General features: G+C 51.8%; 11 protein-coding genes across 12 annotated transcripts; 6 read left to right on the top strand and 5 right to left on the bottom strand.

The window, feature by feature from the left end:
- On the bottom strand, positions 1-1,563 carry TrAtP1_006996 (uncharacterized protein). The gene is made up of 4 exons (XM_066113349.1): positions 1,164-1,563; positions 868-1,046; positions 763-805; positions 1-701 (listed from the first exon to the last, which is right to left on the bottom strand). The coding sequence occupies exons 1-4, from the start codon at positions 1,168-1,170 to the stop codon at positions 361-363; spliced, it is 570 nt and encodes a 189-aa protein (XP_065969435.1). The 5' UTR covers positions 1,171-1,563; the 3' UTR covers positions 1-360.
- Positions 1,564-1,565: 2 nt separating this feature from the next.
- Positions 1,566-5,217, top strand: TrAtP1_006995 (uncharacterized protein). 2 transcript variants are annotated; one of them, XM_066113347.1, is made up of 6 exons: positions 1,566-2,303; positions 2,388-3,477; positions 3,556-4,069; positions 4,140-4,613; positions 4,676-4,950; positions 5,070-5,217. In XM_066113347.1, exons 1-4 carry the CDS (start codon positions 2,049-2,051, stop codon positions 4,198-4,200), a joined length of 1,920 nt encoding a protein of 639 aa, XP_065969433.1. In that variant the 5' UTR covers positions 1,566-2,048; the 3' UTR covers positions 4,201-4,613; positions 4,676-4,950; positions 5,070-5,217. The 2 variants fall into 2 exon arrangements, with proteins under 2 accessions (XP_065969433.1, XP_065969434.1); XM_066113348.1 differs by having other exon boundaries at positions 1,566-3,477.
- A 954-nt stretch (positions 5,218-6,171) lies between these two features.
- Positions 6,172-7,211, top strand: TrAtP1_006994 (uncharacterized protein). Its single transcript, XM_066113346.1, has 3 exons — positions 6,172-6,225; positions 6,328-6,400; positions 6,459-7,211. The coding sequence occupies exon 3, from the start codon at positions 6,504-6,506 to the stop codon at positions 7,086-7,088; it is 585 nt and encodes a 194-aa protein (XP_065969432.1). The 5' UTR covers positions 6,172-6,225; positions 6,328-6,400; positions 6,459-6,503; the 3' UTR covers positions 7,089-7,211.
- Positions 7,212-11,737: 4,526 nt separating this feature from the next.
- Positions 11,738-12,470, top strand: TrAtP1_006993 (uncharacterized protein; the record flags this gene model as incomplete). The annotated part of the gene is made up of 2 exons (XM_014082214.2): positions 11,738-11,988; positions 12,062-12,470. The coding sequence occupies 2 exons, from the start codon at positions 11,738-11,740 to the stop codon at positions 12,468-12,470; spliced, it is 660 nt and encodes a 219-aa protein (XP_013937689.2).
- A 1,750-nt stretch (positions 12,471-14,220) lies between these two features.
- Positions 14,221-15,308, bottom strand: TrAtP1_006992 (uncharacterized protein). The gene is made up of 3 exons (XM_066113345.1): positions 14,623-15,308; positions 14,444-14,569; positions 14,221-14,365 (listed from the first exon to the last, which is right to left on the bottom strand). The coding sequence occupies exons 1-3, from the start codon at positions 14,665-14,667 to the stop codon at positions 14,300-14,302; spliced, it is 237 nt and encodes a 78-aa protein (XP_065969431.1). The 5' UTR covers positions 14,668-15,308; the 3' UTR covers positions 14,221-14,299.
- A 659-nt stretch (positions 15,309-15,967) lies between these two features.
- TrAtP1_006991 (uncharacterized protein) lies at positions 15,968-18,071 on the bottom strand. Its single transcript, XM_014082215.2, has one exon. It carries the CDS (start codon positions 17,494-17,496, stop codon positions 16,258-16,260), a length of 1,239 nt encoding a protein of 412 aa, XP_013937690.2. The 5' UTR covers positions 17,497-18,071; the 3' UTR covers positions 15,968-16,257.
- Positions 18,072-18,248: 177 nt separating this feature from the next.
- On the top strand, positions 18,249-20,414 carry TrAtP1_006990 (uncharacterized protein). The gene is made up of 3 exons (XM_014082216.2): positions 18,249-18,388; positions 18,466-19,020; positions 19,097-20,414. The coding sequence occupies exons 1-3, from the start codon at positions 18,335-18,337 to the stop codon at positions 20,189-20,191; spliced, it is 1,704 nt and encodes a 567-aa protein (XP_013937691.1). The 5' UTR covers positions 18,249-18,334; the 3' UTR covers positions 20,192-20,414.
- A 66-nt stretch (positions 20,415-20,480) lies between these two features.
- Positions 20,481-21,227, top strand: TrAtP1_006989 (uncharacterized protein; the record flags this gene model as incomplete). Its single annotated transcript, XM_014082217.2, has 1 exon — positions 20,481-21,227. One exon carries the CDS (start codon positions 20,481-20,483, stop codon positions 21,225-21,227), a length of 747 nt encoding a protein of 248 aa, XP_013937692.2.
- Positions 21,228-22,221: 994 nt separating this feature from the next.
- Positions 22,222-24,674, top strand: TrAtP1_006988 (uncharacterized protein). Its single transcript, XM_014082218.2, has 4 exons — positions 22,222-22,382; positions 22,443-23,344; positions 23,400-23,936; positions 23,998-24,674. Exons 2-4 carry the CDS (start codon positions 22,927-22,929, stop codon positions 24,096-24,098), a joined length of 1,056 nt encoding a protein of 351 aa, XP_013937693.2. The 5' UTR covers positions 22,222-22,382; positions 22,443-22,926; the 3' UTR covers positions 24,099-24,674.
- A 485-nt stretch (positions 24,675-25,159) lies between these two features.
- TrAtP1_006987 (uncharacterized protein) lies at positions 25,160-25,858 on the bottom strand (the record flags this gene model as incomplete). The annotated part of the gene is made up of 1 exon (XM_066113344.1): positions 25,160-25,858. The coding sequence occupies one exon, from the start codon at positions 25,856-25,858 to the stop codon at positions 25,160-25,162; it is 699 nt and encodes a 232-aa protein (XP_065969430.1).
- Positions 25,859-25,913: 55 nt separating this feature from the next.
- On the bottom strand, positions 25,914-26,283 carry TrAtP1_006986 (uncharacterized protein; the record flags this gene model as incomplete). The annotated part of the gene is made up of 2 exons (XM_066113343.1): positions 25,914-26,007; positions 26,099-26,283. 2 exons carry the CDS (start codon positions 26,281-26,283, stop codon positions 25,914-25,916), a joined length of 279 nt encoding a protein of 92 aa, XP_065969429.1.
- Positions 26,284-26,675: the final 392 nt, after the last annotated feature.

The raw sequence follows: 26,675 nt of genomic DNA, 5'->3' as shown, positions 1-26,675 counted from the left end.
TGCGTTGGGGTGCATGTACACATCATGTATGCCTTGCGTGCAGTGCCGTACTGGCGCCATCTATTTGCAACATGAATGCTACGGAGGCATGCCATTCAGTAACACAAACAACCATGTCTAAAGATGGATAGATAGCACCATGGTAATGACAACAGTCTGATTACGGGGCTGTTTTTCTTGTTTGTTCTTGTTCTGAAAGAATCACAAGTATCTACCCATCTAATCGCTCCTTGCCAATACTCAGTCAAGTACCGTCTGCGATTGGTTACCCGGAATGAGGCTTATTGGAGACCGGGGTTGCTAAAGTGTAAATAAATCTATGGCTGTTTCTATACATCAATTCCACCAGTTCTATTCGCTCTATGCGTCGCATCGTATTCTCATCGTCTGCGTCACTCGGCCTCTACCGCTCAGACACGGGAGCTCCAGCCTGGAGCTCCAAAGTAACCTGTGTAATGCATCAGCACACTTTTGGCGTGACAAAAGTCTCGAATAAATATGACATACCGGCCCATCGTTGACAAGAGCAACTTCCATCATAGCCTGAAACTTGCCATCCTTGACTCGATCTGCCAAGTAGAGGTCCTTTACCTTCTGGACAAAGTAGTGATACAGCTGCCTTGCTTGTTCGGGGTTTGCTGCGCCATGGAAATCGGGCCTGGTGCCCTTTTTGGTCTTTGCCAGCAGAGTGAATTGGGATACTAGTAATCACATGAGCTTTCTGTTCTTCTGTTTCTGTAAGAAATACGTATTGCTGCTTACCACAGAGCACCTCGCCCTCGATGTCTGTGACACTTCTTTGCCACTATCACCACCAATCAAATAATCAGCAGGTGTCTCACAGCCTGGGCAAAAAGCTTCACTTACCCGGCCCCCGTCTTCGTCGTCCCAGAGTTTCATCCTGACAACCTTGGTCGCTAATGAGTCGGCTTCTTTTGCTGTGTCTCCCGGCGCAACGGCCGCAAATACCAACACTCCACGGCCAATGGACGACACCAGCTGCTTCTCCACCGTCACGGATGCAGAACGCACACGCTGAATGATTGCTTCATCAAGAAGAACATATTAGATCTTATTGCCACACTATTGTAATATTGCGTATATAAAAAGCCCTCAATAGCAGCATGAAAGGGGGGCGATAGAGGGTAGGAAGTTTGGCCTACCCTTCATTGTGAGCAACTCGTAGCCGGCACTTGTTCCACCAAGAATGAAATGATTAGAGATGATAAAGGAAGAAAGACAGTCCTTGTTCCAACAGCCCTGCTGCCAGCCCACTGAAACTAAAGCGAGGGAGAAAATAAATCAGATAAGACGACAAAGGGAATCTTTGTACCGAGACCGGCAGCCTCAAAGAGAACGGCAATCCAATCAATCTAAAAGTGCTATGAATCGCGCATGCAAAGTCTGTGTCATGTGAGAGACTTAGTAGCCACTTATCAGACATCCCACCTTGCACAGGTACCTTTTGATAGCCAAAGCTGTCCAAAGAGGACGCATTAATTGACTTAAAGTATGTAAATGGAAGCAAAGAAAAAAGTCAATTGTAATAATATCGCGCATTTCTCGTACTTTATGGGTTTTTTAGAACTTTATCATCGAGATGCGCACAATTTCCCGCTCTCTCGGTTAATCATCGCACAGCACCAAGTACCGTGCTTCTGTTAGCTCGGTGCAGCCTCGCGACCTGGCCTCACCAACTTCAATCTCGCACGTCCATTGCCTCAACGGCTCGATCCTGCTGAATATCGCCACAAACACCCCCGGTCAGCGCCTTGGAGTTGATCCTGATACGACCGTCTCTGCCGCCTCTTTTTGCTGTGCACGACAGCTCTGCGTCCATCACGTGGTCGAAGCCGAGCCTCGCCCGCATCTGCAGCCTTCGGTCACAAAGGCTGCCCCACGAAAACGGATCAAGCCACGGGCGAAATCTGATTGCACCCTTTGTGCAAGCATCATCCCAACTCCAGCACCTCTGTTAGCGACCGAATCTCACAAGAACAACCGGAAAGGACGCCGTTTGGGCTTTTCTCCCCTCCTCTACCGACAAAATGGCGGCGAGGAAACTACAACAAGAAGTCGACAAGTGCTTCAAGAAGGTGGCGGAAGGCGTCGCCGAGTTCGAGGCCATCTACGAAAAGATTGAGCAGTCAAATAACCCGGCCCAAAAGGAGAAGCAGGAAGACAACCTCAAGCGCGAGATCAAGAAGCTGCAAAGACTGCGCGACCAGATCAAGACATGGGCCGCCAGCAACGACATCAAGGACAAGGCTCCCTTATTGGAGCATCGCAAACTGATTGAGACTGTTGGTGGGCCCCAGTAACGTTGGGTATTGATGCATACCTAATATAGAGTCGCATGCTGATGTACCCTTTTCTCCGACTTTTAGCAAATGGAAAAGTTCAAGGCCGTGGAAAAGGCCATGAAGACGAAAGCATACTCCCAAGCTGGCCTCTCAGCCGCAGCGAAACTAGATCCCAAAGAGCAGGCCAAAGTCGAGGCCTGTGACTTTTTGAATAGTATGGTTGACGAGCTAGAGCTGCAGATCGAGACCCTAGAAGCCGAAAACGAGTCTATACAAGCTACGATGAAGAAGGGGAAGAACAAGATCGTCCAGGAGAACCGCATGGCTGAGATCGACCGGATAATCGAAAAGCACAAGTGGCATCAGGGCAAATTGGAGCTGATTCGAAGGACGCTCGAGAATGGAGGCATCGATACCGACGAAGTCACCCTCCTAGAGGAACAAATCCGCTACTACGTGTCTGATGGCATGAACGAGGACTACATGGACGACGATGAAATATACGACGACCTAGACCTCGAGGAGGAAGAAGGCGTCTTTGGCATGAACCAGGATAACGAGAAGAACTCATCTCAGGATACCCAGTCCATACAAGACGACACCCATGATCTCGAACTGCCAGTCAAACCAAGGAAACCCACCAAAGATTCCGACTCCACCACGTCAACGCGAACGAAATCCGCGCAGTCCAAATCACCCTTACCGGCGCTGGCAACGCTGCATACTCCGCTATCGGCAATAGGTACCGGGGGTAGCGGTAGCCCTGCCATGAAGCCTGCTTCTATTCCTACGAGGCCGGCGGGAGAGGGACTCAAGTATGCGTCTGCCGCGGCCGCAGCCGCAGCCGCAGACAAGAACAACGTCGGCATTGCTCCTCTGCCGCCGCCACCAGGAATTGCTGCCGGCATCTCGCCATTACCGCCCGCGCAGCTCAAGACGAGCGCAACGAATTCCCCGGCTGTCTCATTTGTTCAGCCAGCTCAGGCACCCGAACCCAAGCAAGCTACACCAATTGTCGCACCCGCATCTACTTCTACGCCTGCGCCCGCGCCACCTGCACCTGCACCTGTAGAGAACGCCGAGCCGACGCCAAGTACGAAAGCGGCAAAGAAATCTAAAGCATCAGGGAAACAGCCGACAGTATCCGAAGTACCGCCGTCTGAGCCACCAGCTGGTAAGTGGTCAACGAGAGTGCCTTGTGGATGTTTTCATGTGTATTCTCTAGCTAACATCTGACCCCTTCCAAACAAAGCAGCCCCAGCGAATGGGTCCACCAATGGTGTCAAGTCTGCCACGGAAGAGACTGAAGAGGAGTCCATCTACCACCTCCCTGCGTCTTTACAGGATCTCGTTGAGTCGTATGAGACATCACGAAAACGCCCGTATCAGCCATTATCACCTTCAACCCTGAGCTTGATGAAGGCGAGCCAGCTGAGCTACCCTAGCGCCTTTGAAGCCGACGTCCCGCGAACATACCGTCCCGATATGCCTGTGCCGCAGACTGGCTCTGGGTTCCCCACCCAGCCGCTGCCCATATTCGATGACCCCCGGCTGTACTCGAGGATAGATCCCGACACTCTGTTTTACGTTTTTTACTACAAGCAAGGAACCGCGCAGCAGTATTTGGCTGCCAAGGCACTGAAAGATCAAAGCTGGCGGTTCCATAAGCAGTACCAAACGTGGTTCCAGCGGCACGAAGAGCCTAAGAATATTACAGAGGAATTCGAGCAAGGCACCTACCGGTTTTTTGACTACGAGAGCACATGGTAAGAACGATTGCCTTCATTATGTAAACAGCATTATATAATCCTACTTACTAACCTTTACCCACTATAGGATGAACCGAAGAAAGGCTGATTTTAAATTTGCTTACAAATTTCTTGAGGATGACATTTAGTCAACTGTTGGCTTTTGATGATAGGATGCACGGGCTAGGCTGGGACTGACACTGTGTTTTCGCTCTCGTCACCCGTGCCTTGTCCATGACCGGGCTTATTTTTTAATTTCTTTGTCTTTATGGGAGTTTTCAGAGATCATCATCGTAGCTGCGACTGCGCTACTACAATTGGGTTTCTCAATTGGAGGGAATGACTAGTGCCAGATTAATCTATATCAGGCGGCGTACCTCTTTTTTCGAGGCTAAGAAAATATCATGCCGAGAAATTGTTTGCCGTTTTCTTTTTTTATATTTACCTCGCAGTGATACTGAGTTGGCGAATGTGTTGTCGCTGTTGTTGAGATGCTAACTCAAATGACACAATAGGTGGACTTACAGGGCCAAACAGCTTCGCCAAAATGCATACCTCTTAAGTGAGTAAACCCGCTTGTTGTCATTAAAAAGCTGGCAACATACCCACAGCTGAACTCTTTAGGGACAAACCAGACCTCTATTAGGATCGGGTGCCAAGAGGGAACATGCAGACCAACCAACTTCACACAGCCCGCTTAACTAGAAGGAACTTGCCGCAAACAAAGATACATTGAACAAGACGGCAGTACTTTTCGATTCATCTTATTATTCCAGGGTTGCTGCAGCAATGCATTGGTCTGGCATAACAGGGTCGATTCAAAGAGACGTCATGGAGCTAGATGTTGATAAGTGATGAAAAAACGATCCTCGGTTATGTCCGTTCCATATAAGACAAAGGTACGAGTCACTTCCAACAAACCACTCAACTGCAAGATGGAATTTGCCACCGGAACAGGCGCAACAAGCAAACTCTCTAAACTACGAAAGGATTTCCTAAATTGATCCCGTTATTTTAGGGTTGCCACGATAACAACAAGGTTGGGTTGAAGGGGGACGTCATTGAGCAAGGTGTTGATCACGACGTGTTGATCGCGATGGAAACACTCGGGAATATCCGTTCCACATAAAACAAAGGAAATAAGGTTTCTCCCCACAAATTCTTTCGAGTCAAGATACTTGCAGTTTTTACAGTCAACTGTCACAAATGCGCGCGGTTGCATGGGGGCAGGTGGCGGATGCTACATCATGTCAAGCCATGACTCGTGAATTATCCGGGGGGGCCACCACCGGTAACTTCCGCACTCTGCGACGCTGCGACTCTGCGAGGATGTACTGTCGTACTGACATTTGGCAGTAATGGTACATGCTGCTACGTACTACTGCTGTCTTTTTGCTCTATGTACAAACGCTCCTATGCGGTAGGCGTGCAGATCCAACCCTACGTTTTGAACTACACCCCTACAGGGATCGCAGCTGTTAGTAGGGAACTCGCCGGGTTCTCGACAGTCGAAGGATTCAACGAGGCAATGAGGATTGGTTGAAGTACTCGGGTCCTTCAACTTGTACTTTTTACTATTTGAGGGAGAGAGTTGAGAGTGCATCACCGTATTATACAGACAGCAACTTGTACTCTGCTAACAGCTGCGACCTCTGTGGGGCACGTCGCTGTTGAGCTGTCTCGCCTTACCTTTACTTGGACTGCACCGCAACTCAGTCTTACCCAACTCAGTACACACGTCCCATTCTCCCCATGCTTGGGTACTAGCATGCAGGTACATATTGCGGCCGGGGGGAAGAGGGGAGGGGCAATCCAACACACGAAGATCTGAATGGTGCTAGTAGTAGTATCATCTCACTCGCTTGGGTAATGTTTATTCTATGGGCCGACTCTAGAATGTGAGATCTCTGTTCCTCTTGCAGAAAGACCCTTTGGAGACGATCCTTGGCGCTTAGGAAGCTAGAAGGAGTGGGAACTTGCGGGCGTTGAGAAGCACGATGAGCTGAGATGCGTGAACAGACGCATTGTACCCAGCTGTACAAACGGATGTGACATGCAGGTGTTGTGGAACTGAGGAGTTGCAAGATTCCGTTTGTCGAAGTGGACATGGCAGTGAATCAGTGAGAACATGGAGCGCCAGTTGATCATAAGAGATCAGATGAAGCAAGTGAGCGGTGAGTGGTGAGTGAAATGCGTTTGCAATGCCTTTGGAATGCGTTTGCCTGTCTGCCTGCTTGTTTGATATTGTGGTGACTAACTCATACTCTGCTCTTGAGTTCCAACAAGACACATCTTCACATAGAAGACACTCTGAAAGCCCTTTGACGAGCAGTCAAATCCTAGTTTACGGTAAGTAACTATAACATTGTCACGAGAGGATTCCACGATGGCTTCTTATATACCCAAGACTAGGTCATTTACGACAACGAAAGGGTGGAAAAAGCAAGGAAAGATGAGTGCCAACGGGGAATGGGTGTCCTGGTACGAGAAGCCGCAGAAGCAACAGGCCACCGACACTGGAGAGCAAAAGTCATCTCTGGGTGCGGATGAGAAGGATGCCTCCATCACGGACCCCAGCAACGTCGACGTCCAGTCCGGCGTCTTCAACAAGGTTTCCAGCACCTTTACGCAGCTCTTTAGTCACAATCAGAGTCACCTCACGCGCAACCAAACCAAGACACGGATTGGCTGGACCACCACCGGCGAACTGGGCATGCTCCGCCAAGAGCAAGACGCGCAGTACGAGTTCATGGAAGAGCTGGAGCAGAAGATCAAGGACCTCACGAAGGAGGTGGGGGTGCTGAAGGACCTGGTCAAAGCGTACGAGGCCAAGATGGAGCGCGACAACGACCTGCTGCAGCACCGCATGCACTGGATCACCATGGTCCAGGTCTTTGGCGACGTGCCCGTGGCGAGGGACCGGATGAGGTGGAAGCCTGGCCGGGACGCGGCTTTGGTGGGCGGTAGTGAGGACGGTAGTGAGGATGGCAGCGAGGACGGCAACGAGAACGAAGACGAGAACCAAGAGAAACAGTGATCTGGGTTGTTTTGACAAACAAAGAAGCAACAAATCTACTGTAATGGGAAACGATAGATGCAGATGACGATGGCCATGCCTGGAGGATTGGTGGCTCTAGTTGGGGGTCATATGCAGGGCGAGATATGATACATGTACAGTAGTGCCTTCAACTTTGGGGGCTCTTTCTTGTCTCTTCCAAGGTTGTCCTTTCAGCCGGAGACTATTAATCTACGACTTGCATTTAGCCTGAAGACAGACGAGAGAAAACTGAGCTAAAAGGCCTTCTAGAAGCAATCCATGGATGCAGGCCAGGGGGTTAGTCTCGCCCATCCAAGGCTTATTGGCCTTTTCACCCATGACGCCACACGTCATCGTACCTTCGGCCCTATTAGTAGTATGTATGTGGTATGTAGACGGAAGTTTTTTTATTCTTTGCTTTTGTTTTCAGTTTATTACTACAAAATTAATTCGCTAGTTTCTTTTTATTTATTTATTGAGAGATATTAATTATTTCTCATTAATCTCCATCAGGGGCCCCCTACCCAAGTGTGTCTTCCCAAGAGACTTATTGGCTGTAGGACGATCCGCAATGAGTTGGCAAAAGCAATTGCCGTCATCGAAATGCTTCTAGCCCGAGATTAAGGCAGGACTAAGACGCGGAAGCTTCTCCTTCCCACGTTTTCTCGTAAGACTACGACACGGTTAAGGCAAGAACACCCCGGCACTATTACTACCACTACTCCCTTGCCCTGGTTATTTTTCTTATGATGAAAATTTTTTCCTTCTCTTTTTTTTTTTACTTTTCCCCCTTTACCCTTTTTTGCTTGGAGGCTGGAGAGCTTCTAGAACAACCGGGGCGTTGATCTTATTCTTCGTGTTTTTACGTGTACGTTTATTACAGTTTTTGTTGACCGCCTCTGGTCAGATGGCTCAAAGCCTCTAAGATTTTTTTTTTCTTCACCCTTCCAAGGTTGTTTGACATCATTCCGTGCCCATGTTATTGGCACAGATTGCGGTCCAGAGGCCAAAGTTTGCGACGATGCCCCATCACCGGGTGGGATGAGTGGGAAAAAGCTGTTGCTGTATCACTCGCATCGTGGCTAGTTCTTCCGGCGGCGCCTGGCTATTGTTCTTCCGCCCTGAGATGGGATATCGCAATCAGCACACTATCGAGGGCCCTGGTTATGCTTTCCCAACGGGTTCTGGACAAGGATGGCCGCACTGGCTTTGGACTGGCAGCAGTACTGGATGCCCATGGACGGGAGGAAAGGCTAAGCGGGCAGAGGGGAGGCGCTGTTGCTTGTGGATTTGGACAGCCCGTCAGCACGCGCTGGCCGTGAGAGTGTCGCCGGTACGAGGAGGGTGCAGAATCCCCCATCTCTGGCTGCTGATAAGATGCTGATGCAATGAGGCTAGGTGCATATGACTGCTCTGCTACATACAAGACGCACATGCGGTGGTTGCGGCGCGCCCAGGCCCCCATCACCACCAATGGCGGCTAATCTTCCCTCGTGCCTCTCCTAGGGCTGTTTCGGAGCGAACTAGGAGAGAAGGACAGGCCCCGTATCACAGCACTCTGCATGGCGATCTCCTAGGTCTCAGCACATGCGACGGGGACCAAGGTCGGTCCTGGTCGACGATCATCTGAAGCCGCATATTGCCGCTCTATCAGTGTGGTGCGGTGCTTTGATAGTCATGAATGCCCGCACACTACGTTGCAAAATCGCAGGTGGAGCAGGGACTCATGGCCCGTTTGCTCGTCCATTCCTTGCATAACCCAGCAAATCCTCTGGGTTATCGCTAGAGTGATTAAGGGTAGGCCCCAGTATGAGCTATATGGGGCGCGGGACGAGAAAATTCAGCCATACGGAGCATGCGCCAGGTCACTCACCCTGAGGACGCCCGACCAGGTACGCTTACACGAATACAGTCCAGACCTCTCTCTATTCTATGGAACGCGGCCAGAAAGAGGTAGTGATCTCGATCGTGGCTGCAGTCTAGAAGAGAAAAGGAAGGATATCAGTGCTCAACGAAATAGTGCTGAGAGGGCTCGTTGAATCTATTCAGTTGAGTTGCTTGAGTCCTCAGCGCTGATTATACTCACATCTGTTGAGCTTCAAACACACCAGCCACCTGTTGGCAGGACTAGGAGTTTTGGCAATGACCCGGCGATGGTTCGGTTCGCCCAAGGTTTACCTCTTGCGTGTACGCAGACGGCAATTGGCTCAACTCACTTTGGATGTCCCGATAAGGCAAACCGTGTAGGCTATTTGATGCTTTGTGGGAGATTGACGACGACGACTTGTCTGTTGCAACCATTGGCATCGCTGCTGCTAGTACCTGGACTGACATCCTACGTGGTGGTTCCCTCTCCGGGAATAGAGGCGTCACTAGCTCGCTGTCGGCTCGCTATTGGCTGCGATATCTATTGCCGACATACATATGGACACACACACCTTGAGGCTCGCAGTCGGGCTCCCGTGCTGGATGTCTGGGATATGGCATATGGGATATGGGATTCGTTGCACTACACCCACGCCTATGCACGTAAGGTGGGGGAAGGGGACCAGGCAAGAGGGGCCACGATGCTAGTAGCAACTAGCGAGGATTGCCCAGATGCTAATCCCTACGAGGAGATCGCTTACTACCCAAAACGGCTTCTTGTCGTTAATAGGGCTTTTGCGGCTTCGGGGTAGTCTGGCCGACTCGGCAGATAGCAGCCAGTGCTCTAGGACAGGCAACTAATCTTTTGGGCGGTGTCTACAGCGCCTATACCGGCCTTGCAACACTGTTTGATGCTGTAACTACGGGCTGTACGGGCTGTACGGGCTGTACGGGCTGTATCTCACCACTCGTCAACAAAAGTATAGGGCCTGAAAGAGACCCTAGTTTTGATATCGATATTGATATCGATGTTGATGTTGAGAGATGGACGATATACAGAACAACGTGGCACCCAAAGTCCGAGGCTCGGTGGCAGGACTTGTGGTGATAGGAAGCCACCGCCAGCGGAGGGCGTTTCTTCCTGATTCCTGGTGGTGGTATCATCTTCAACCAAAATCTCGGCCATCGGGTCAACCAAAGCCTCGTGGACGGGATGCCTTCTCAAAAGAGTGTCATCCGCGATACTAGCCTGCCTAGCTCCAGCAAATTTTCCTTTGACAGCTTGTGCGGCTGAACCTGGCAGCCACATGTTTCCATATCATTTACCTCTTGCTAGTGAGTGGCCCTTTTATGCGAACCCGGGCCCAAAGCGTGTACTTACCATGACTTCTTGGTAGTAGTGCTCGGAAACACCTGTATCAAGTCCCTTGGCAGGGCAATTCTTTGCGTGAGGGGCCCCGAAAATCCCCCACTCACTTAGATCAATATCAAAAAATCTTCCCGGCCAGATGCCATGGGTATTTTACAATTCAGCATCCTGTTGTCTAGTCGGTGGAGCGCGAGGTATACATGAAGACTCGGGCGCTAAAGGTCACGACAATCGAGATGCGCTGTGGTCATCGCAAGTTGTCGGTTTCGGCAGATTCGGCAGCGCTAGGTTCTGCTCGCGTTCCTCAACCTCGATTGGCCAATTCAGTCGCCGGCTCCTAAACGGGCATACTGTACGTAGCAACGGAGCAAGCAACAACGGCCACGGAACAATCAAGGAAGAAAGCAACAGATAGGCCAGAAGCCCAGGCTGATGAGGGCCCCCAAGTCTCTCCACAGGGCTCTGGCCAGTCCGCACGCTGCCATGCCGCGGTCTCTACCCGCCTACGGCTCTGGGCCACGGGAGGCAGTAGTGCCCTCCGAACCTGGCATGTCTACGATACGATGCCCTCACCACCGTGACGCCCCTCTGCATAGGGTTTATGCTGCATAACGCTTAGCGTCCAGTTCTACGTCACCCTCAGAGCACTTCTGAAGAGTCCCCACCCGTTGCATTTCCGCCCTGCCGGATCCTATCCGCGCTAAATCTAACATCTCTTCTAGAAGCCCGGGCCATACCAGAACGATGGGGTGGTGTATCTGCAGCGCCGGACAAGTACTGTACGAGAGTACATGCAGGCTCCAGAGACGGTTCGTTATCTGTTGCTCTAGTACTGGGTGCAAATAAACACAACCCTCCCCCCCTGTCACACCTGGGATTGACAAGCCATGCATATATACTTGGGCATGTATCGTCCCTTGGAGCTGTGGACTCATAAGCTTTCGACTACCCTCGGCTCGACGCTCTGTTGACTTGAAGCATCTTTCTTATACCACTCCATCCCACTCCCTTGATCACCACAATCGTCTTCTTCCTCTCACCACAATCATCTTCTCCCTCTCTATTCTCTTTCCTCTACATACAAGGTGACGGCGGTTGACCAACTTTGATCCAATTGGCAAATTGAGCAAAGCGCATACCGACTACCACTACGCTTATACCTACATACATATATATATTTCGGTTTTGCTCGACTTACGCGAGCAATTGTTTATCCCAAAAAAGCTTCAGGGAATGACTTCCCCCTACGCAAACACCATGAGCGAGGAGATGCAATCCAGCTTATACCAGCTCTTCAGCGAAGCTCAGCTGTATGATGAGTGCCAGATCTATGGGGCGGCTCCTCTGTGCGAAGAGAACCTGCCATGCAGCGACTGGTTTTCATACGGCGTAAACGACTACAGCTCCATGGTAGATGGCTTTGAAATGTGCGATTCACACTCACAGTCGTTGTCATCGTATGGAGGCTCAGAGGGCTGCTCGGAGGCGAGCTCCCCCCGCATCGCCAGTGTCTACGGACTCATTCTTCTCACAGCAGACCTCGCCGGCCCCCAGCTTATCTTGCTTCCCGTCATATGCAAGCAGCGGCACGCCTGCAACGTCGGCCTATAGCAGCCCAGATGCCACGGCTAGCCAAGAAGTGGCTTCACCAACAGACTCACTAACGTAAGTTGCTTCGTGTGCTTCGTGTGCCGCCCAACCGCCAATCGCACCTTACGATTAACCATTTTGAGCGTAGGTTTGCCTCCAATGGCCGCGACTATCCTGTGTGTTGCTTACATCCCGGCTGCGATGCGAAACCTTTTAAGCGTCGCGCCGATCTCGACCGCCACTACAAGCACAAGCATGCGCCGGCCTCCCAGAAGGAAGCGTATCACTGCGATTACGCCCGCTGCGGCCGGCGGCGCGATCCCTTTCATCGCCGCGACCACTTTCGCGACCACCTGAGAGACTTTCACAAAGAGGACATTGAGAAGCGCGGCGTGGCGGCCAAGGAGGACTGGTTCGAGGGCCGCAATGCCTCCATCACCTGGTGGCGCTGCACAAAGTGCCTGAAGCGAATCTACATCAGCCGCCATGGCTACGAATGCCCTACTTGCAAGACATCCTTGCAAGCGAAGCGGAAGGAGATTCGCCGGCGAGAGTAGCCAGAAAGCAACACTAGAGGAGCTCGGCGACCAGCCCCCAAATTCGCACCCGCGGCACAGCTTTATCACCAACCAATACTCTTCGTACACGCATATTACAGTCATCTACGCCCCCCTCCACCCCCCTTTATGACTAAACCCGCGCCGGCCGCACCCCTCTCTCTCTCTCTTCTCTCTCTCGCACATTGAACTACATATCCTGTACTGTACCATCCATGGGGTCCTGCGCAAGCTAACCAAACAGCTTTGGCGCTGGATCCGTCAAAGTTTCGACTTACATCTGCCGACATACCATTAGAGCGGCTATACTTCCAAATGAATCTTACGAAAAAGGGCTTTTGTTGTTTTGTTTTTATCCGTGACTTTTCATCTTTCTTTTGTCTTAGCATAAGCCTGGGGAGGGATTTCTTTGTTTTTTTTTTTACATGCAGGCAAAGAATCCCATGGGTTACATTTTACTACGGAGTATATACAAGAATCTTGATACCACCTAGGCAGTACCTAGCAGCAAAATACAGACAGACAGACCTATTACTACTACTCTACAAGCTGTCAAAATCTCAAAATCTCTTGATACTACCTGCAAGCACCTATTTCCGCACCGTTTCCGTTTCTTGTCTCTCTGGTGCGGAGTAGCTACCGTACAGTTTGCTGCAGAGCCTCTGATTCGCCTGTTCGGAATACGTTCTATTGCGGTACTAGCAGCAGGAGTAACTACATATCGCTATTGCTACTAGCTACCTACAGCTAATGCTGCATTGAATTGTCTCTGGGTCTTTTTGTTTCTTCTGCGTCTCACGCCGTTTTTCGCTTTTCGTTTCAGCTGCCCAAACGCGTGGTTGGTGGCTGAATGGCTGAGAAGGCGCCCTTGCTTGGCACCTGACCTGACCTTTTCTTGTTTTGTTTGATTCACTTGATGTATTATTCCCCTTTTTGGTACCTTTTTTCTGGTTCAGTTGTTAGGTGCCTACCTCTCTAGTACTGGAGATTTTTTTTTTTTGCTTATTGGTTTACAAGAACGGCCAAGATTAAAAAAAAAAGCGGGGGTGCTTTTACGAAAGTACTAAAAAAACGGTCAGCCCTGCAAAAGAAAAGAAAACAACCGTTTATCAAGAAAAAAAAACTGAACAGGGATTATACACATTACAATGAGTTTTAGGTATTGAGACGGAGAAATCTTTGCGGCAAAGCTGGGACTGGACTGGCAATCTCGGCAACTGGGAACCAACAATGCAGGAATAAAAAAAAAAAAAGGGCAAAAATACAAGTACATACCATACATAAAAAAAAAGCCGTTATTTCGTGGCGCACTTTTTTTTTTATTGCGTCTCTTTGAACCAATGGGAATGCCTGACGAGGGGGTGGTTTAATTCTTTTGTTATAGAATAGGTTAATACAGCGGGTGTCTAAAAAAGAAAATAACAGGGGTGGGTGAAATGGCGTGGGAAAAAAGTACATGGCGGTTAACACGTTTTGGGAAAATTGGTTTAGAAGAACAAAGCACAGGTACTCTCGGCAGTTCTATATCGAGGGCCAGAAAAAGGCATAGCCTTCAGGTGGGCGTTTGGGATGAGACGGAAGCTACATTCCGGCGAATTTGCGATTTTATCTCGGTATTCAATTTTACTGATTCTGTACTGTCGGGTGTTTCCTTGTTTTGGAAATTTTCTTATATTTGGTTTTGCTTTATTCAGCAAGGATAGGCTAGACGTTGAAGATGCCCAGCGCATATCACACCTATTCGGTGGGCCAAATAAACACTCGGGTACGATTCATTTTCCTGGGCTGATGAGACGGGTATCGCTGCGGCTTAGGCGTGGCGGCGGCGGCTATACGCGATAGTGTCGGGGTAACGTCCGGTACCAAGGAACTCGGGGCGGAGCTTTGTTCAGCACCTGTGTAAAGTGTCATCGAAACCTAGTTGTCAGAATCACAGATCGAGGTTCTCATCTCGTTATCTCGTTGTCTCTTACAGCTGTGCCTGTATTACTGCCAAACTCGGTAGACAATCCTCCGTGTCTCTGGCCAATCATGCCTGCGCATCGTTCCATTGCTGCACAAGTCGTTTGCTCCTCCAATGAGTTGACCTTTGTTTCAACCTGTCAATTAGCCCACGTTAACCTACTCTTCAAACGCCACCGTCGAAACTAACTTTGCACCAGCACACAGCTTCATGGCCCGTGGCTCCGTACGCCATGGCCAAAACACGAGGCCGAAGGGGCTAGCTAGACCTGCGAGATTGGCTTGTTTAAACTTTGGATGTTAGTCCCAGTAATTGCTGTTCCATCGCGGCCGGTTGGCCAAACTGTTAGGTACGTAGCAGCTTTAGGCTTGCACGCACGCAGCAGGCATCCCAAGCCAGTTGGGGGTGAGCTGAAGCCGGATTGCTCGAGACAGACACTGGATAGGTCGGCAAAGTTCCCCCTCTCTAGGGCTCAGAGTGCAGCAGTAGTGCTCCGTTGTTCTCTTCCTGCATTGGTAGAAGGCAGGTGGCGACTATCTGTCTTTGGAGAATTTTGGAGAATGGGGGTAGCTTTGGGTGCACTAAGTGTATCCCTATGCATGCAGCTCACGTACGAGCCATGCATCCGTATAGCGGCAGCAGCAGCTTGCTCTCGGCATCGATTTGTATGCTTTCCCGATGCTGATGCTGCTTGCTCAAGACACGTTTCTTAGACAAGTCGCTCTTTCGACCCTCCTTCTGTCTTAGCTTTGCCCTGTCGGATATACTATACGCCTATTGTTACCAGACTGGCAAGGGGAGGTGAGCTAATCATGTCCTCTCGCATGTTTGCCGTCGGATCACCAGCGGCATCACCAGCGGCATCACCAGCGGCAATCGGGCATTGTCTTAGTGCTGCCTCTTGACCTGAACCTTTTTTCTCTGCTCCGTCTCCATTCCGAATTCTGCAATGGCGAATGTTACAGTACAAGCATGAGTACCTATACACCCATCCATGGCGACTTGCAGCATTCAATGGCGGCAGGTAATGGCATCATCACTGCAGAAGGAGACAGCTGGAGGGTCCGGCGAATCAGATTGGCGGTTGGGAATCCTTATACGAATATACGGCTGGCTAATCCGACGAATCAGGCGGCGACATGTTCTGTGAGCCAAGGCTCCTCCCCTCGCTTTCCCTGACTTGGCCAGGACCCTTGGCTGCACCGTCGAATAGCTTATTGCCATCCTCATGCCAATCTCAAGTTCAGCATCCAGCCACGGCGCTTTGTTCGGCCAGACAAGCGCGGAACATGTCCCCCCCGATGGCCATCCCGCCGGTGCTCTGGTCGTCGTCTGCACGTGGCCGTGGCTTGCGTATCCCACACGAGCTCCACCGAGCCATTCGGAACCGGCTGGCTGGTGGAGTCGCAATCTGCCACCTTGGTCTGAGTTCTATATCCGCCAAGCTACGGCGCGACTTCATCCCACATCTCCAGGATGGCTTGGACCTCACAACATGTCCCCGTCCAAAGGGCAAAAAAAATTCCCATCAAGAATCCGCTGGCTGGGGATTTTCATCAAGCTCTACCCTTGCAAGTGGAAATAGCGGCGCAATCCCATGACCCCCACTTGTTGGCTATCCGAATGCATCCGTCCTGGTGCTTTTGCAGCTTCTGACTGCACTAAAATTTCGGCAGTTGTGTTTTCTCGACTTGGTGTGGGGCCTGGTCCTTTGCTGTACTGTAAGAGGTGCTTCGCTCTCGTCACCCGAGTTCGGCTATATGCTTCGAAAGGGCATGGACAATTGTTCACGGCCAGCCGCCAAACCGTCTTTTCAACTTCACACTAGGTTCTTGGAGGGCGCTTTCGCAGCGTAGCAATTGCCAGTCCCTGAGGCACGGGTGTTGGACGAGGTCTGCCAATATCGGCAGTTATATCCTGTTGTCTTTTGGGCACCTGGAGCTCGGGCATGTCTCGGTTCAGCCACGCCCTCCAAATATCTTCTTCATCGATGCCGATTCTTGGAGATTCTTGGTCATTGCCAACCTCTACGGCCATGCTGCTAACGGAACTAATCGCGCTCATCGTTGGCGGTCTTGCTTGCAGTGATAGCGCGTCGGTATAAGCTGTCGTCGGGCATTGAGATTTTGCCGATCCTGCCCTATCAAGGTGCCTGATCGGATCGGAGAACTTGCGGCGATATGCAGGCCGGCTGCTTCCAGGAGAAAGCCATGGTGATGGGCTGATGGTAGATGACGAGAGCCCTGTAAAAGACTCGTCAATGACGTATGAAGTAGTGCCTGTAGTGCTTGCGATGCACCGAGATTCATCTGCGCTTGGGCTTGGTGATGAGCTATTATACGTAGGGTCTCGGATGGAATGTCCTGCTTCGCTCCATTGATAACTTTTACTTCCAACTCGTATCCTGATTGTTGTATCAACGGGCGGAGATGTGATCTTGGTCAGTTTCCTCTTTCTATTACCTCTCTGGCCACCAACCTTTGGCTGAATTTCGCGATGGCTAGTGGGATTTGCAGACTGCCGCTGCCGCTGCTGCCCAACAACTTGCCTAGCAGCGGTTGAATGGCCTCTTTTCTGCGTGGGCTTTACCATTGAAGGTTTCGGTAGTTTACTTTGCATGAAATCTTCTTCTTTCAGAAGTCTCCGCCGGTCGGCCTCTGGGCCAGAGGTGTCTACTAGATGGTCTTTTGTCGACTGATTATTGAACACGACTGACCGGCTCGTCTGGCTCAGTGGCACAACACGTGGCGGCTGTTGAGCAGCATTGTCTTGCATGTTTTGCGATGGATTGGCCAGGTTAGCCGAAGATTCTCGATTTCCCGAAGTCTCCAAAGGCAATGGTAGCGAAGGGGGAGAGCTTGATCTGGCCACCCTTGAACCTGCGTTCGATGCGGCGAAATAATTGGGAATAAAATTGGCGGCAGATAGGACCACAGGGTTGGTCTTTGCTTGCTCACGCTGCCAGGAGCGGGCCTTTGCGAAATATTGCTTCTGGTTTGCCAAGTCCTCTTTCCGGCCCTTTCCTCGACGATGCCGAGCGAGGTTGCCTCCCATCCAGTTCATGATGGTAATCCTTTGCGAGAAAAGAGGAGTCGGGGCTTGGGAAGTTCTGAGAGAGAATAGAGGAAGAAGACACCGTTGACGTTGGAGATGGAGATGAAGGAGGGAGAAGATGGTGAGAGGATGCAGCGGTATGACAGAATGATGTGGCGAGACGAGAGGATTGCGAGGCAGAGATTCTGAAGTGCAGTCCAAGAGCAAGAAAAATCAAGCGAGGAGATATTCACAACAAACAGGCACAATGCAGGAGGCACCTGCCACAGGTCTCCCATCACTGGCGCCCACTGAAAGGCAGCGGCATGAGCAGGCAATATCGCACAAATAGCGGCCTAAGGGAAGGTATTTCTGGCATCTCCCTTTTTTTTTATATTGGCAAAGGGATTCTGCGCCTTTTGGCACACAGACATGTGAAGCAACTCTCCAGAATACGTGGTGAGCAGCGGCCAGGTATAGATTCAGCCTCCGCGGGCACGGATGCAGAGGAAACCTGAACGGCAGGAATGCATTGATTTCAAGTATACTTTTCATCTTCTGGAGCACGGATACGCCACGATGTACTTGATTGTTTGATTTGGTTGAAAATTTCTATTATTTTGATTTATTCGCCTGTACATGATGATATTCTCGTTTGAGTGCTGTTGATGCAAGTGGGCTACAGTATGCGGCTTCACAGTGCGCATATCCAGCACTGTGAAAGCTCCAGTGGCCACCTATGACGAAGGTGCGCCAAGGTCCGGGCAGAAGCACCAAGAACCACCAGCCAAGGGAGCAGCTACACCTCTCTTCAATTCAACACCAATAACCTCAGCCCTGTCTCTATTTCATACCCCATCAGCCGAAAATGCCAGACGCAGACGAAAAAAAGAAGCAGAAGCTTGCTGCCGTGAAGAAGCGCGTGAGAAGCCCCAGCGGATGCTCGGCCAAGCTGCCCCATCAAGGTGCATGCGCATGTAGCTAACAGGACGCTTCCAGGCCGAGCAATTGAAGAAGAAGAAGATGGAGGCGGCTGCCGGCTCAAAGCCAGAGCCCAAAGAGGAAGTAGAAGCGCCTGCGCCCGAAGCCGTCGAAGACACCGCAGACCAACCCCCGCCGAGCCAGGATGCAGACGACACGGCTGTCGAAGAAGGCAAGGCTGAGGACAAGGCTGAGAGCGAGCCTGAAGACCAGCAAGAAGACGGACAAGACGACAAAGCAGAAGACAGGCCAGAGGAAAAGGCCAGCGAGTCGTCACCGTCCGAAACACCATCGCTAGCACAGCAATCGAAGCTCAGATCAACTTCTTTCCGCGCCGGCTCGCTTGCAAGCCCGGGGCCAATGTCGCCTGGGCCCTTTAGTCCCGAAGGCGACACGGCACCCGACATCTACAGAAAGCACGTCGCAAGGATAGAAGAGCTAGAAAAAGAGAACAAGCGTGTCACCAAGGAAGCTGCTGACTCAGAGAAGAGATGGAAGAAGGCGGAGGAAGAGCTGGCTGATCTACGTGAGTCTGATGGCAAAGACGGCAAGGACAGCCAAACAGAGAAGTTGGTACGTATAGCTGGAAAAGAAAAACAGAGTTCTTTCATCAGCTTGGACATTTCAAGAGTTACTAACGACGCCGCAGAAGGAGGAGATTGCGTCTCTACAGCGCCAAAACTCTCAGCTGCAGCAGCAAGTATCACGAAATATAGGCCATGGTCATCGTCAGTCAGTGTCAATAACAGCATCGCCGCCGTCATTACAAGCCGAATTGAATGCCAAATCAGCCACGATTGAGTCTATGGAGATTGAGATTTCAAAGCTGAAAGCCCGCGTTGAACGCCAGGAGAGCGGTGCATCCTCGGAAAAGGAACAAATCACTGCCCTCGAGGACAAGGTTGCTCGGGCCGAAGCTGCGGCGGGCAAAGCCCAGCGCGAATTGCAAGATTTGAAAAAGAATCTAGAGCGCACGACAGAAAAGGCCGTTCGCGAAGGCAGCGAACGAATCAGCGCAGAGACCAAGGTGAAGACTCTGGAGCACGACCTGGACGAGGTTCAGAAGGCCAAAGAAGAGCTAGAGAAGAAGACGGAAGCACTCGAAAAGAAGGTTGCAACATTGACGACGCTGCACAAAGAGCAAGACGCTCGGTCACAAGCGCTAAGGAAAGACAAGGAGAAGGCAGAAAGCGAGGCCCAGGAGCTACGATCCAAGGTAGAGAATCTAGAAAGTGAAAACGTCAAGCTTCGAAGTCGCAAATCCGCAGAGGGAGGAGGTGGTCTTGACGACGAGGGCGTTGACGAGCTCGAAGACGAAGGAAGACTTAAGCTGGAGAAGAAGATTCGCAGCCTCGAGGCAGAGAATCATGAGCTTCGCAGCGGTGCCTGGATTGAGAGACGGCGCGAAATGGAAGCCACTAGTCCCGGATTCGACGACGTTGACCTGTCAGGTAACAACCACCCTCCTGCGCACAAGAAGGGGTCGACTGGCGGTATTGGTGATTTCATTGCGCATGGACTGAATGCGCTGGCTGGAGGTGGAGATGACGAGCTGTTGGCGGATGACGACATGGAATTTGACGAGGAGGCCTTTAGAAAGGCGCACGAGGAGGAGGCGAAGAGGCGGATTGAGAGGATCAAGGAGATTAAACGGTCGTTGAAGCACTGGGAGGGATGGAGGCTGGATATTGTGGATGTGCGCAGAGGCGGGGGGCAGGGGATTGGAGATATATTTGATATTTGAGCAAGTCATGCGAAATAGGCGGAATAAATGAGATTATTTCCGCGAAGCCCCCGATATATCGACAAGGGATTGATTTACAGAGCGCATGTGTTGCTACTAGCACCTTACATGCTCGATATAATGAAAGTGACATCATACGACGTATAATGGAGATTTTCCCATCAGGGCTGTATAAGCGTGGGGTCAGGCTAAAAAGGAGAACCTGGAAGCTTTAATTCATCTTCGAATTCTTAAACTTAACTTACTTGCTTACCTTTGCACGTCTATTTTTTTTCTCCATCTCTCAATCATGGCGCCGGCTCAAAAGACGTTCCTCATCACCGGAGCCGGGCGGGGCATCGGCCGGGGCCTGTCCCGGATTCTCCTCCAAACCGGTCACCGCGTGTTTCTGCTGGACAGCAACAAGACCGAGCTGGACCACACCGCCGGGCTACTAGCACAATCACACCAGCGCGGAAAGGATTTCGACACGGCGCTGTGCGACCTCCGCCAGCCGCGGCAGATCTTTGCGGCGGTGCAGCAGGCCGACAAGCTGTTTGCGAGCAGGCTGGACTGCCTGGTCAACAACGCGGCGTACACGGGCGGCGTGGGCGGCACGAGCCTGGCGGAGATGACGCTGGACGAATGGAACCGGAGCATCGAGACGAACCTCACGGCGCCGATGCTCATGACGCAGGCGTGTCTGGGGATGCTGCGCGCGGCAAGGGGCTGCGTGGTGCACGTTTCGTCGACGCGGGCCGTCATGAGCGAGCCGAACAATGAGGCCTACTCGACGACGAAAGCCGGGTTGCTGGGCATGGCGCAGAGCATGGCGGTGTCGCTGGCGAGGGACGGCGTGCGCGTGAGCAGCGTGCTGCCGGGCTGGATTCACGTTGGGGACGAGTGTAAGGATGCGGACGACAAGGGAACAAGGTGGGAGGATGGGCTGGGCGAGGCGGATATGCGGTGGCAGCTGACGGGGAGGGTTGGCAAGGTGGAGGATGTTACGAGGGCGGTGGTTTACTTGGTGGAGAGCGAGGGCGTGACGGGGGGTTGAGATGGTGGTGGATGGGGGAGTGACGCGGAAGATGGTATATCCTGAGTGAAGGCTTTTGATATTGAATATACGAAGATGGTACGTATTTGAGAGGTTCGACCGAGGCACGCGTGTAAATGGCGTGCAGTTGTGCATTGTCACGAGGGGGCGGAGAAGAGTCTCTGCTAGATTGATCCTACGACGGCGTTTATGTGCAATGATGCACTATTTTTTTTTCCCCCTTGCATTGAGATTCGAGTAGTTGTGTTGGCATCATGGTTTGCCTGGTGTGGTTGCACGGCTGCATCTCCAAAAGACGCTCGTGGCCGGCCTTGTCCTCATTTTGGAGCTCAGGTGAAACCAACCCCCGCACGGAGTTTTGTGTGGTTATAGCAGCTGGTTAAGATTTCCTTCTCTCTCTCTTTCTAGTTCGCGCGGCTGAGCTCGGGTAAAGGGATGTGAAAGTGTGTGGTGGTGGTAGCATGGGGTTTGGAAAAAAAGTTGGAGATGGTGGCTTACAACTTTAGAGTTGACGTTTGACAGGTGCTTCTGCAAGACGCGCATGCATTGGAAAACCTACCTACGTCAGTTTGTCTTTTTTTTTATCTTATCTTAGCACAGTCAGGTACATACATAATAGCAGTGACTGAGCCAGCTGCTCCTACATCGGCCTCGATTTCAAGCTACAGAGAGAGAAAAAGAGAGAAGCAGAGAAATAGAGATTTGACTCTGGTAATAAAATCCTGTCAAAGTTACTACTAATTCCCGGACCCTGGGCAGTGGAACCCCCCCGCCTTGATTTGAAGAGGCACGCGCCATCATGTGTGTAGGAAAAAGAGCTGCTGTTGGTACACCATTGGCTCGGCTTAAAGCCCAAAACAAGGCAACAAAAAAGACAAGTAAAGTGCCTAGTAAGAGGCGAAGCAATCAAAACGAGAAAAACCACTCATTCCCAGTTTTGCCGTGTTGGATGCGACGTGAGGCATGATTCATCAGTTATATCTGGTAGTCATTAATTTGCTGCTGTTAGTATGGGATTGACGATGGGTCCAGGCTCCGTTTGTCGGCGATTGATAACGGTATCGAGCTACTAATTTATATAGCAACGAAGTGTCACTTCTTTCTTCCCTTCTTCTCTCTTCTTCCCGTCCGTTGGTGATTCTTTTTGTACACAAGGTATGTCGAATATGCTTCAATTCCCCCCCATGTCCTCGATATTAAAAAAATCCAACGCAGCCCCAAAAAGTCAATTCCCCTCAGTCGATCTCCGTTCGGCTCCCCGCGCGTTCTCCGATTCCAGCGCTGCTGCACCCCACCTTCTTTTCTGAGTCGCCTACCTTGTCGCAAATCGCATCTCAGCGCATCGCATCGGCTAAATATCCAAGTTGCGCCAGCCAGCGTCGCCACCTGGAGAAAACAAATAAAAGAGAAAAGCAAGCAGACTGTGACTTGATTTTTCTTCTTTTCAGCGTCGTCGCAAAAATTAAGAAAAGACATTTCAAACCCAAAACGAAGAGCAAAGCCCGCTAGAACGCCTCCTACTAGCGGCTCGTCATACAAAACGGATCGTCCCGCCGATTCGGCTACCAACGTCTGCGATACCTCGGGAAACCCTCCTTCGAACCGCGAACCGGCCTCTCTTGTTACCCTTTGGTTTGGCCTTTTGCCCCCCCTAGAGCAAGCGTTTGCCGAAATCTTTGAATTAAAAGCTTCGCCCATCATGAGTGCCGCCGCTCCTCGTCTCCTCTCCTCTCTATCCCTTCGCCGGGCCGCTACCCTCCGTCCTCTACAGCCGCTCCGACCAGCCTCGTTTGGCGCCGTCCAGACTCTCTCCATTTCCGCAATCTCAGCCCGCAACATGGCCACTGCCAGGAAGATCAAGGTCCAGAATCCCGTCGTGGAGCTGGACGGCGATGAGATGACGCGCATCATCTGGAAGAGCATCAAGGACCGCTTCATCTTCCCGTATCTCGACATTGACCTCAAGTACTACGACCTGGGGCTGGAGTATCGTGACGAGACCAATGACCAGGTCACGCTCGATGCGGCCGAGGCTATCAAGAAGTACTCGGTTGGCGTCAAGTGCGCCACCATCACCCCTGACGAGGCCCGCGTCAAGGAATTCAACCTCAAGCAGAGTGAGTTTTGAGTCTAGATGGATATCATTGACAATAACGCTAACAACCTTCTCAGTGTGGCTCTCTCCCAACGGCACCATCCGCAATGCCCTCGGCGGCACCGTCTTCCGCGAGCCCATCGTCATCGACCGCATCCCCCGTCTCGTCCCCGGCTGGAAGCAGCCCATCATCATCGGCCGCCACGCTTTTGGTGACCAGTACCGCGCAAAGGACCTCGTTGCCCCCGGCCCCGGCAAGCTGTCCATGGTCTTTACCCCCGAGGGTGGCCAGCCCCAGGAGATTGAGGTCTTCCAGTTCAAGAACGGCGGCGGCGTTGCCCAGACCCAGTACAACACGGACGAGTCCATCTCGGGCTTTGCGCACGCCTCGTTCAAGCTAGCCCTGGACAAGAAGCTGCCCCTGTACATGAGCACCAAGAACACCATCCTCAAGAAGTACGACGGCCGCTTCAAGGACATCTTCCAGGAGCTGTATGACACGCAGTACAAGACCGAGTTTGAGGCCAAGGGCATCTGGTACGAGCACCGTCTGATTGACGACATGGTTGCTCAGATGATCAAGAGCTCCGGCGGCTACATCATGGCCCTCAAGAGTAAGGCTTTTTTTTTCCCCTGAACTGTTATATCATTCGCCAAACTGACCTGTTCCACAAGACTACGACGGTGACGTCCAGTCCGACATTGTCGCCCAGGGCTTCGGCTCCCTCGGCCTCATGACCTCCGTCCTCATCACCCCCCGACGGCAAGACCTTTGAGTCCGAGGCCGCCCACGGCACCGTCACCCGCCACTACCGCGAGCACCAAAAGGGCCGCGAGACCTCGACCAACCCCATTGCCTCCATCTTCGCCTGGACCCGCGGCCTGATCCAGCGCGGCAAGCTCGACAACACCCCCGAGCTGGTGGCCTTTGCCGAGGGCCTCGAGAAGGCCTGCGTCGACACCGTCGACGTCGACGGCATCATGACCAAGGACTTGGCGCTGGCGTGCGGCAAGACGAGCCGCGAGGACTACGTCACTACGAATGAGTATCTAGATGCTGTGGAGAGGAGGCTGAAGGCTTCGCGGAAGGAGAAGTTGTAGACTCACTTGTTCTGGATGAGAGGGCCTGATGGACGAATAATCACTCCGAGAAATGGAAGAAGAAAACCAGTGAAAAGATGACAAGGAGAATGTATAAACTGATGTAGGGGGGAGGAATGCACTGTATACCACATGTACCATTGAAGATGAAAGTGGTTCTTTTCTATATAGGTAGAGACGTCATGTACATATATAGAACTTTTAGACTTGAGCCGTCTAGAAAATGGAAATAAAGGTACGAAGTAAAACAACTAGTTTCACAACCAGTGATTTCATCATCGTTTATTCGCTGTCCTGGTTGACGTCTTTTTTTCTTCTCGTTTTTTTTTTCCTCTGTCTGCTAAAGTACATCTATTATTACCAACACGCATGAAAATTCTCAAAAAAGGAAGAATAATGAAAAGATAAAGAAAAAAAGAGAGAGATCAAACAACAAGAAACATGCAATAGAAACCCCCGAGAAAAAAATTCCTGGTATTCTGGTACAAATACACCCCCCTCCCCATCCCTGAGAGATTCCCCTCAAAACTGCAAAGGAGCCTTTTCCTTTCCGTATCCATCAAATAAAATAAAGCTTCGTCATTTTCCTCCATGTCTCTTCTTCTTCCAAATGCGCCGTCGTCAAGGCAGAAAGAGAGAGATTAAGATGTCATGATCCAGAAGCTTGTCCTTGAACATGCATTCCAGTAAACTCGTAACAGTCACACAATATGTAAAACGGGTCCTCCAACAATCTTTAATCGTCCTTGTGAGCCGCGGCCTCCTTCTTAGATTTGCGCACCGTAGGCGTGGCTTCGACGTCGCTCTTCCGCTTCTTCTTGGTCGGCCGGCTCGAAGACCCCCTAGGCTTGTAGCCGGTATCGTCATCCCTCTTCCGCTTGCTGCGCGCCGTCACGGGCGTCGCCGCGAACTCGCCGTCGTCGTCCATGCTGGCGTCTGCGTCTCCACGCTCGGCCGCGCTGATCCGCGATGCCGCGCCCGTCTTCTTGCTCTTGCCGCCACTGGCTTTGCCGCCGCCGCGCTCGCCCTTTGCGCTGCCGCGTGGCTTTCGCGCGCTGGAGTGGCCGCTGCCGGGCCCTGTGCCTACGCCCGCTTCGTCGTCGGCATCGCCGTGCGTTTCACCGTCTTGGAGGAAGATCTTTGGGGCGTGCTTCCGTAGCCAGTTCGTGACGCTAGTGGGATTCTTGGCTTGCGGGTTTGAGGGGGCGTTGGCGGCTGGGTGGGCGAGCGGCGCCATTGTAGGCAAGGCTGACTCTGGGTCAAGGCCCGTGTCGATTAGATAGATGTAGTCGTCGATGTCGTCGGCGGAGAGGAAGTGTGCGGGGTGGGACTCGCCGTCGAGAGTGCTCAGATCGGCGAGGAACGCCGAGTTTGACTCCTTGGCAGAGCCGTAGGTCGGATGGGGCATATCGAGCAGCTTGTTGAGCTTCTTCATGGCTTCGTCCTTGTGTGACTGGCGTTCGCGGTCTATCGGCAGGCACGGGGCGCTCTCATTGGAGGGAGGCTCGAGGGAGAGGTCTATCCGTCGCTCTGGGGGGGATCTGTGGAGAGTTGTTGACCTCGACGAGGAGATCGAGTAGTCGGCTGCAGAGAAGAATGGCGCGGTTAGTTTCGTGGCTCACTCCGTGGCGCATTGAGATGGGTAATTGAAGGGAAAGTCTGGCTGAAGACATACTCGTTCTCTATGGCCAGGCGCTTTACCGTGGATGCGGCCTTGGCCTCTTGTTTGTGTAGCTCCTCGCACTCGTGCATCTTCTGGTCAAACACGATACGCATCTTTCGGTACTTCTTCTTCCACGACTTGTAGCCCGCGGGCCTCCGCTCGCTGCCGCCGTCGGCCTTGGCTGGGGAATCAGCCATCGCGGCGGCCGGATGGGGGTGGATTGGCAGAGTTGATGAAGCTATCGTGATTGCGGTGGCGGAATGCGCGATTCCGACGTGGGATTGGGGCAGGGCGTCGCGCGAGGTTTGAGGCGAGAGAGGGGGAAAAGACGAAGAGCGCTGGCCGGGGGAAGTTTGCTTAGATCAAGCCACGAAGTTCGGCGGGCGTGTTGGCGATGACGGCAATTGAACGATGGAGGCAGAGAGAGTAAAGAGAAGGTGGTCGTCAACGCATTAAAGTGTAGAAGGAGAGAAGGAAGAAAAAGCGGGTGCTAACGAAGGATTGAGAAGATTAAAGTGGGAGGGAGAATCAAAGGAGGCTGATGCAAGTGAGAAAAAGGCAAAGGGGCGATGCGCGATTCCTCTTCACG

This window comes from Trichoderma atroviride, chromosome 3, assembly GCF_020647795.1.
Source record: "Trichoderma atroviride chromosome 3, complete sequence".
NCBI classification, from domain to species: domain Eukaryota; kingdom Fungi; phylum Ascomycota; class Sordariomycetes; order Hypocreales; family Hypocreaceae; genus Trichoderma; species Trichoderma atroviride.
Note: the sequence above shows the minus strand (reverse complement) of the source record. Positions and strands in the feature narration are given on the sequence as shown.

Bases quoted from the DNA above. Each gene is read 5' to 3' on its own strand.
- TrAtP1_006991 (XM_014082215.2), bottom strand. From the start codon at position 17,496: ATGAACTGGATGGGAGGCAACCTCGCTCGGCATCGTCGAGGAAAGGGC.
- TrAtP1_006994 (XM_066113346.1), top strand. From the start codon at position 6,504: ATGAGTGCCAACGGGGAATGGGTGTCCTGGTACGAGAAGCCGCAGAAG.
- TrAtP1_006996 (XM_066113349.1), bottom strand. The intron at 806-867 runs GTAAGTGAAGCT...TGGTGGTGATAG, and splicing joins ACGACGAAGACGGGGGCCGG to TGGCAAAGAAGTGTCACAGA. The intron at 702-762 runs GTAAGCAGCAAT...TGTGATTACTAG, and splicing joins CGAGGGCGAGGTGCTCTGTG to TATCCCAATTCACTCTGCTG.
- TrAtP1_006992 (XM_066113345.1), bottom strand. From the start codon at position 14,667: ATGGCGTACGGAGCCACGGGCCATGAAGCTGTGTGCTGGTGCAAA. The intron at 14,570-14,622 runs GTTAGTTTCGAC...GCTAATTGACAG, and splicing joins AAGCTGTGTGCTGGTGCAAA to GTTGAAACAAAGGTCAACTC. The intron at 14,366-14,443 runs GTAAGAGACAAC...CACTTTACACAG, and splicing joins GCAGTAATACAGGCACAGCT to GTGCTGAACAAAGCTCCGCC.
- TrAtP1_006990 (XM_014082216.2), top strand. From the start codon at position 18,335: ATGCCAGACGCAGACGAAAAAAAGAAGCAGAAGCTTGCTGCCGTGAAG. The intron at 18,389-18,465 runs GTGAGAAGCCCC...GGACGCTTCCAG, and splicing joins TTGCTGCCGTGAAGAAGCGC to GCCGAGCAATTGAAGAAGAA. The intron at 19,021-19,096 runs GTACGTATAGCT...ACGACGCCGCAG, and splicing joins ACAGCCAAACAGAGAAGTTG to AAGGAGGAGATTGCGTCTCT.
- TrAtP1_006995 (XM_066113347.1), top strand. From the start codon at position 2,049: ATGGCGGCGAGGAAACTACAACAAGAAGTCGACAAGTGCTTCAAGAAG. The intron at 2,304-2,387 runs GTTGGTGGGCCC...TCCGACTTTTAG, and splicing joins ATCGCAAACTGATTGAGACT to CAAATGGAAAAGTTCAAGGC. The intron at 4,070-4,139 runs GTAAGAACGATT...TACCCACTATAG, and splicing joins TTTGACTACGAGAGCACATG to GATGAACCGAAGAAAGGCTG.
- TrAtP1_006988 (XM_014082218.2), top strand. From the start codon at position 22,927: ATGAGTGCCGCCGCTCCTCGTCTCCTCTCCTCTCTATCCCTTCGCCGG. The intron at 23,345-23,399 runs GTGAGTTTTGAG...CAACCTTCTCAG, and splicing joins GGAATTCAACCTCAAGCAGA to TGTGGCTCTCTCCCAACGGC. The intron at 23,937-23,997 runs GTAAGGCTTTTT...CTGTTCCACAAG, and splicing joins CTACATCATGGCCCTCAAGA to ACTACGACGGTGACGTCCAG.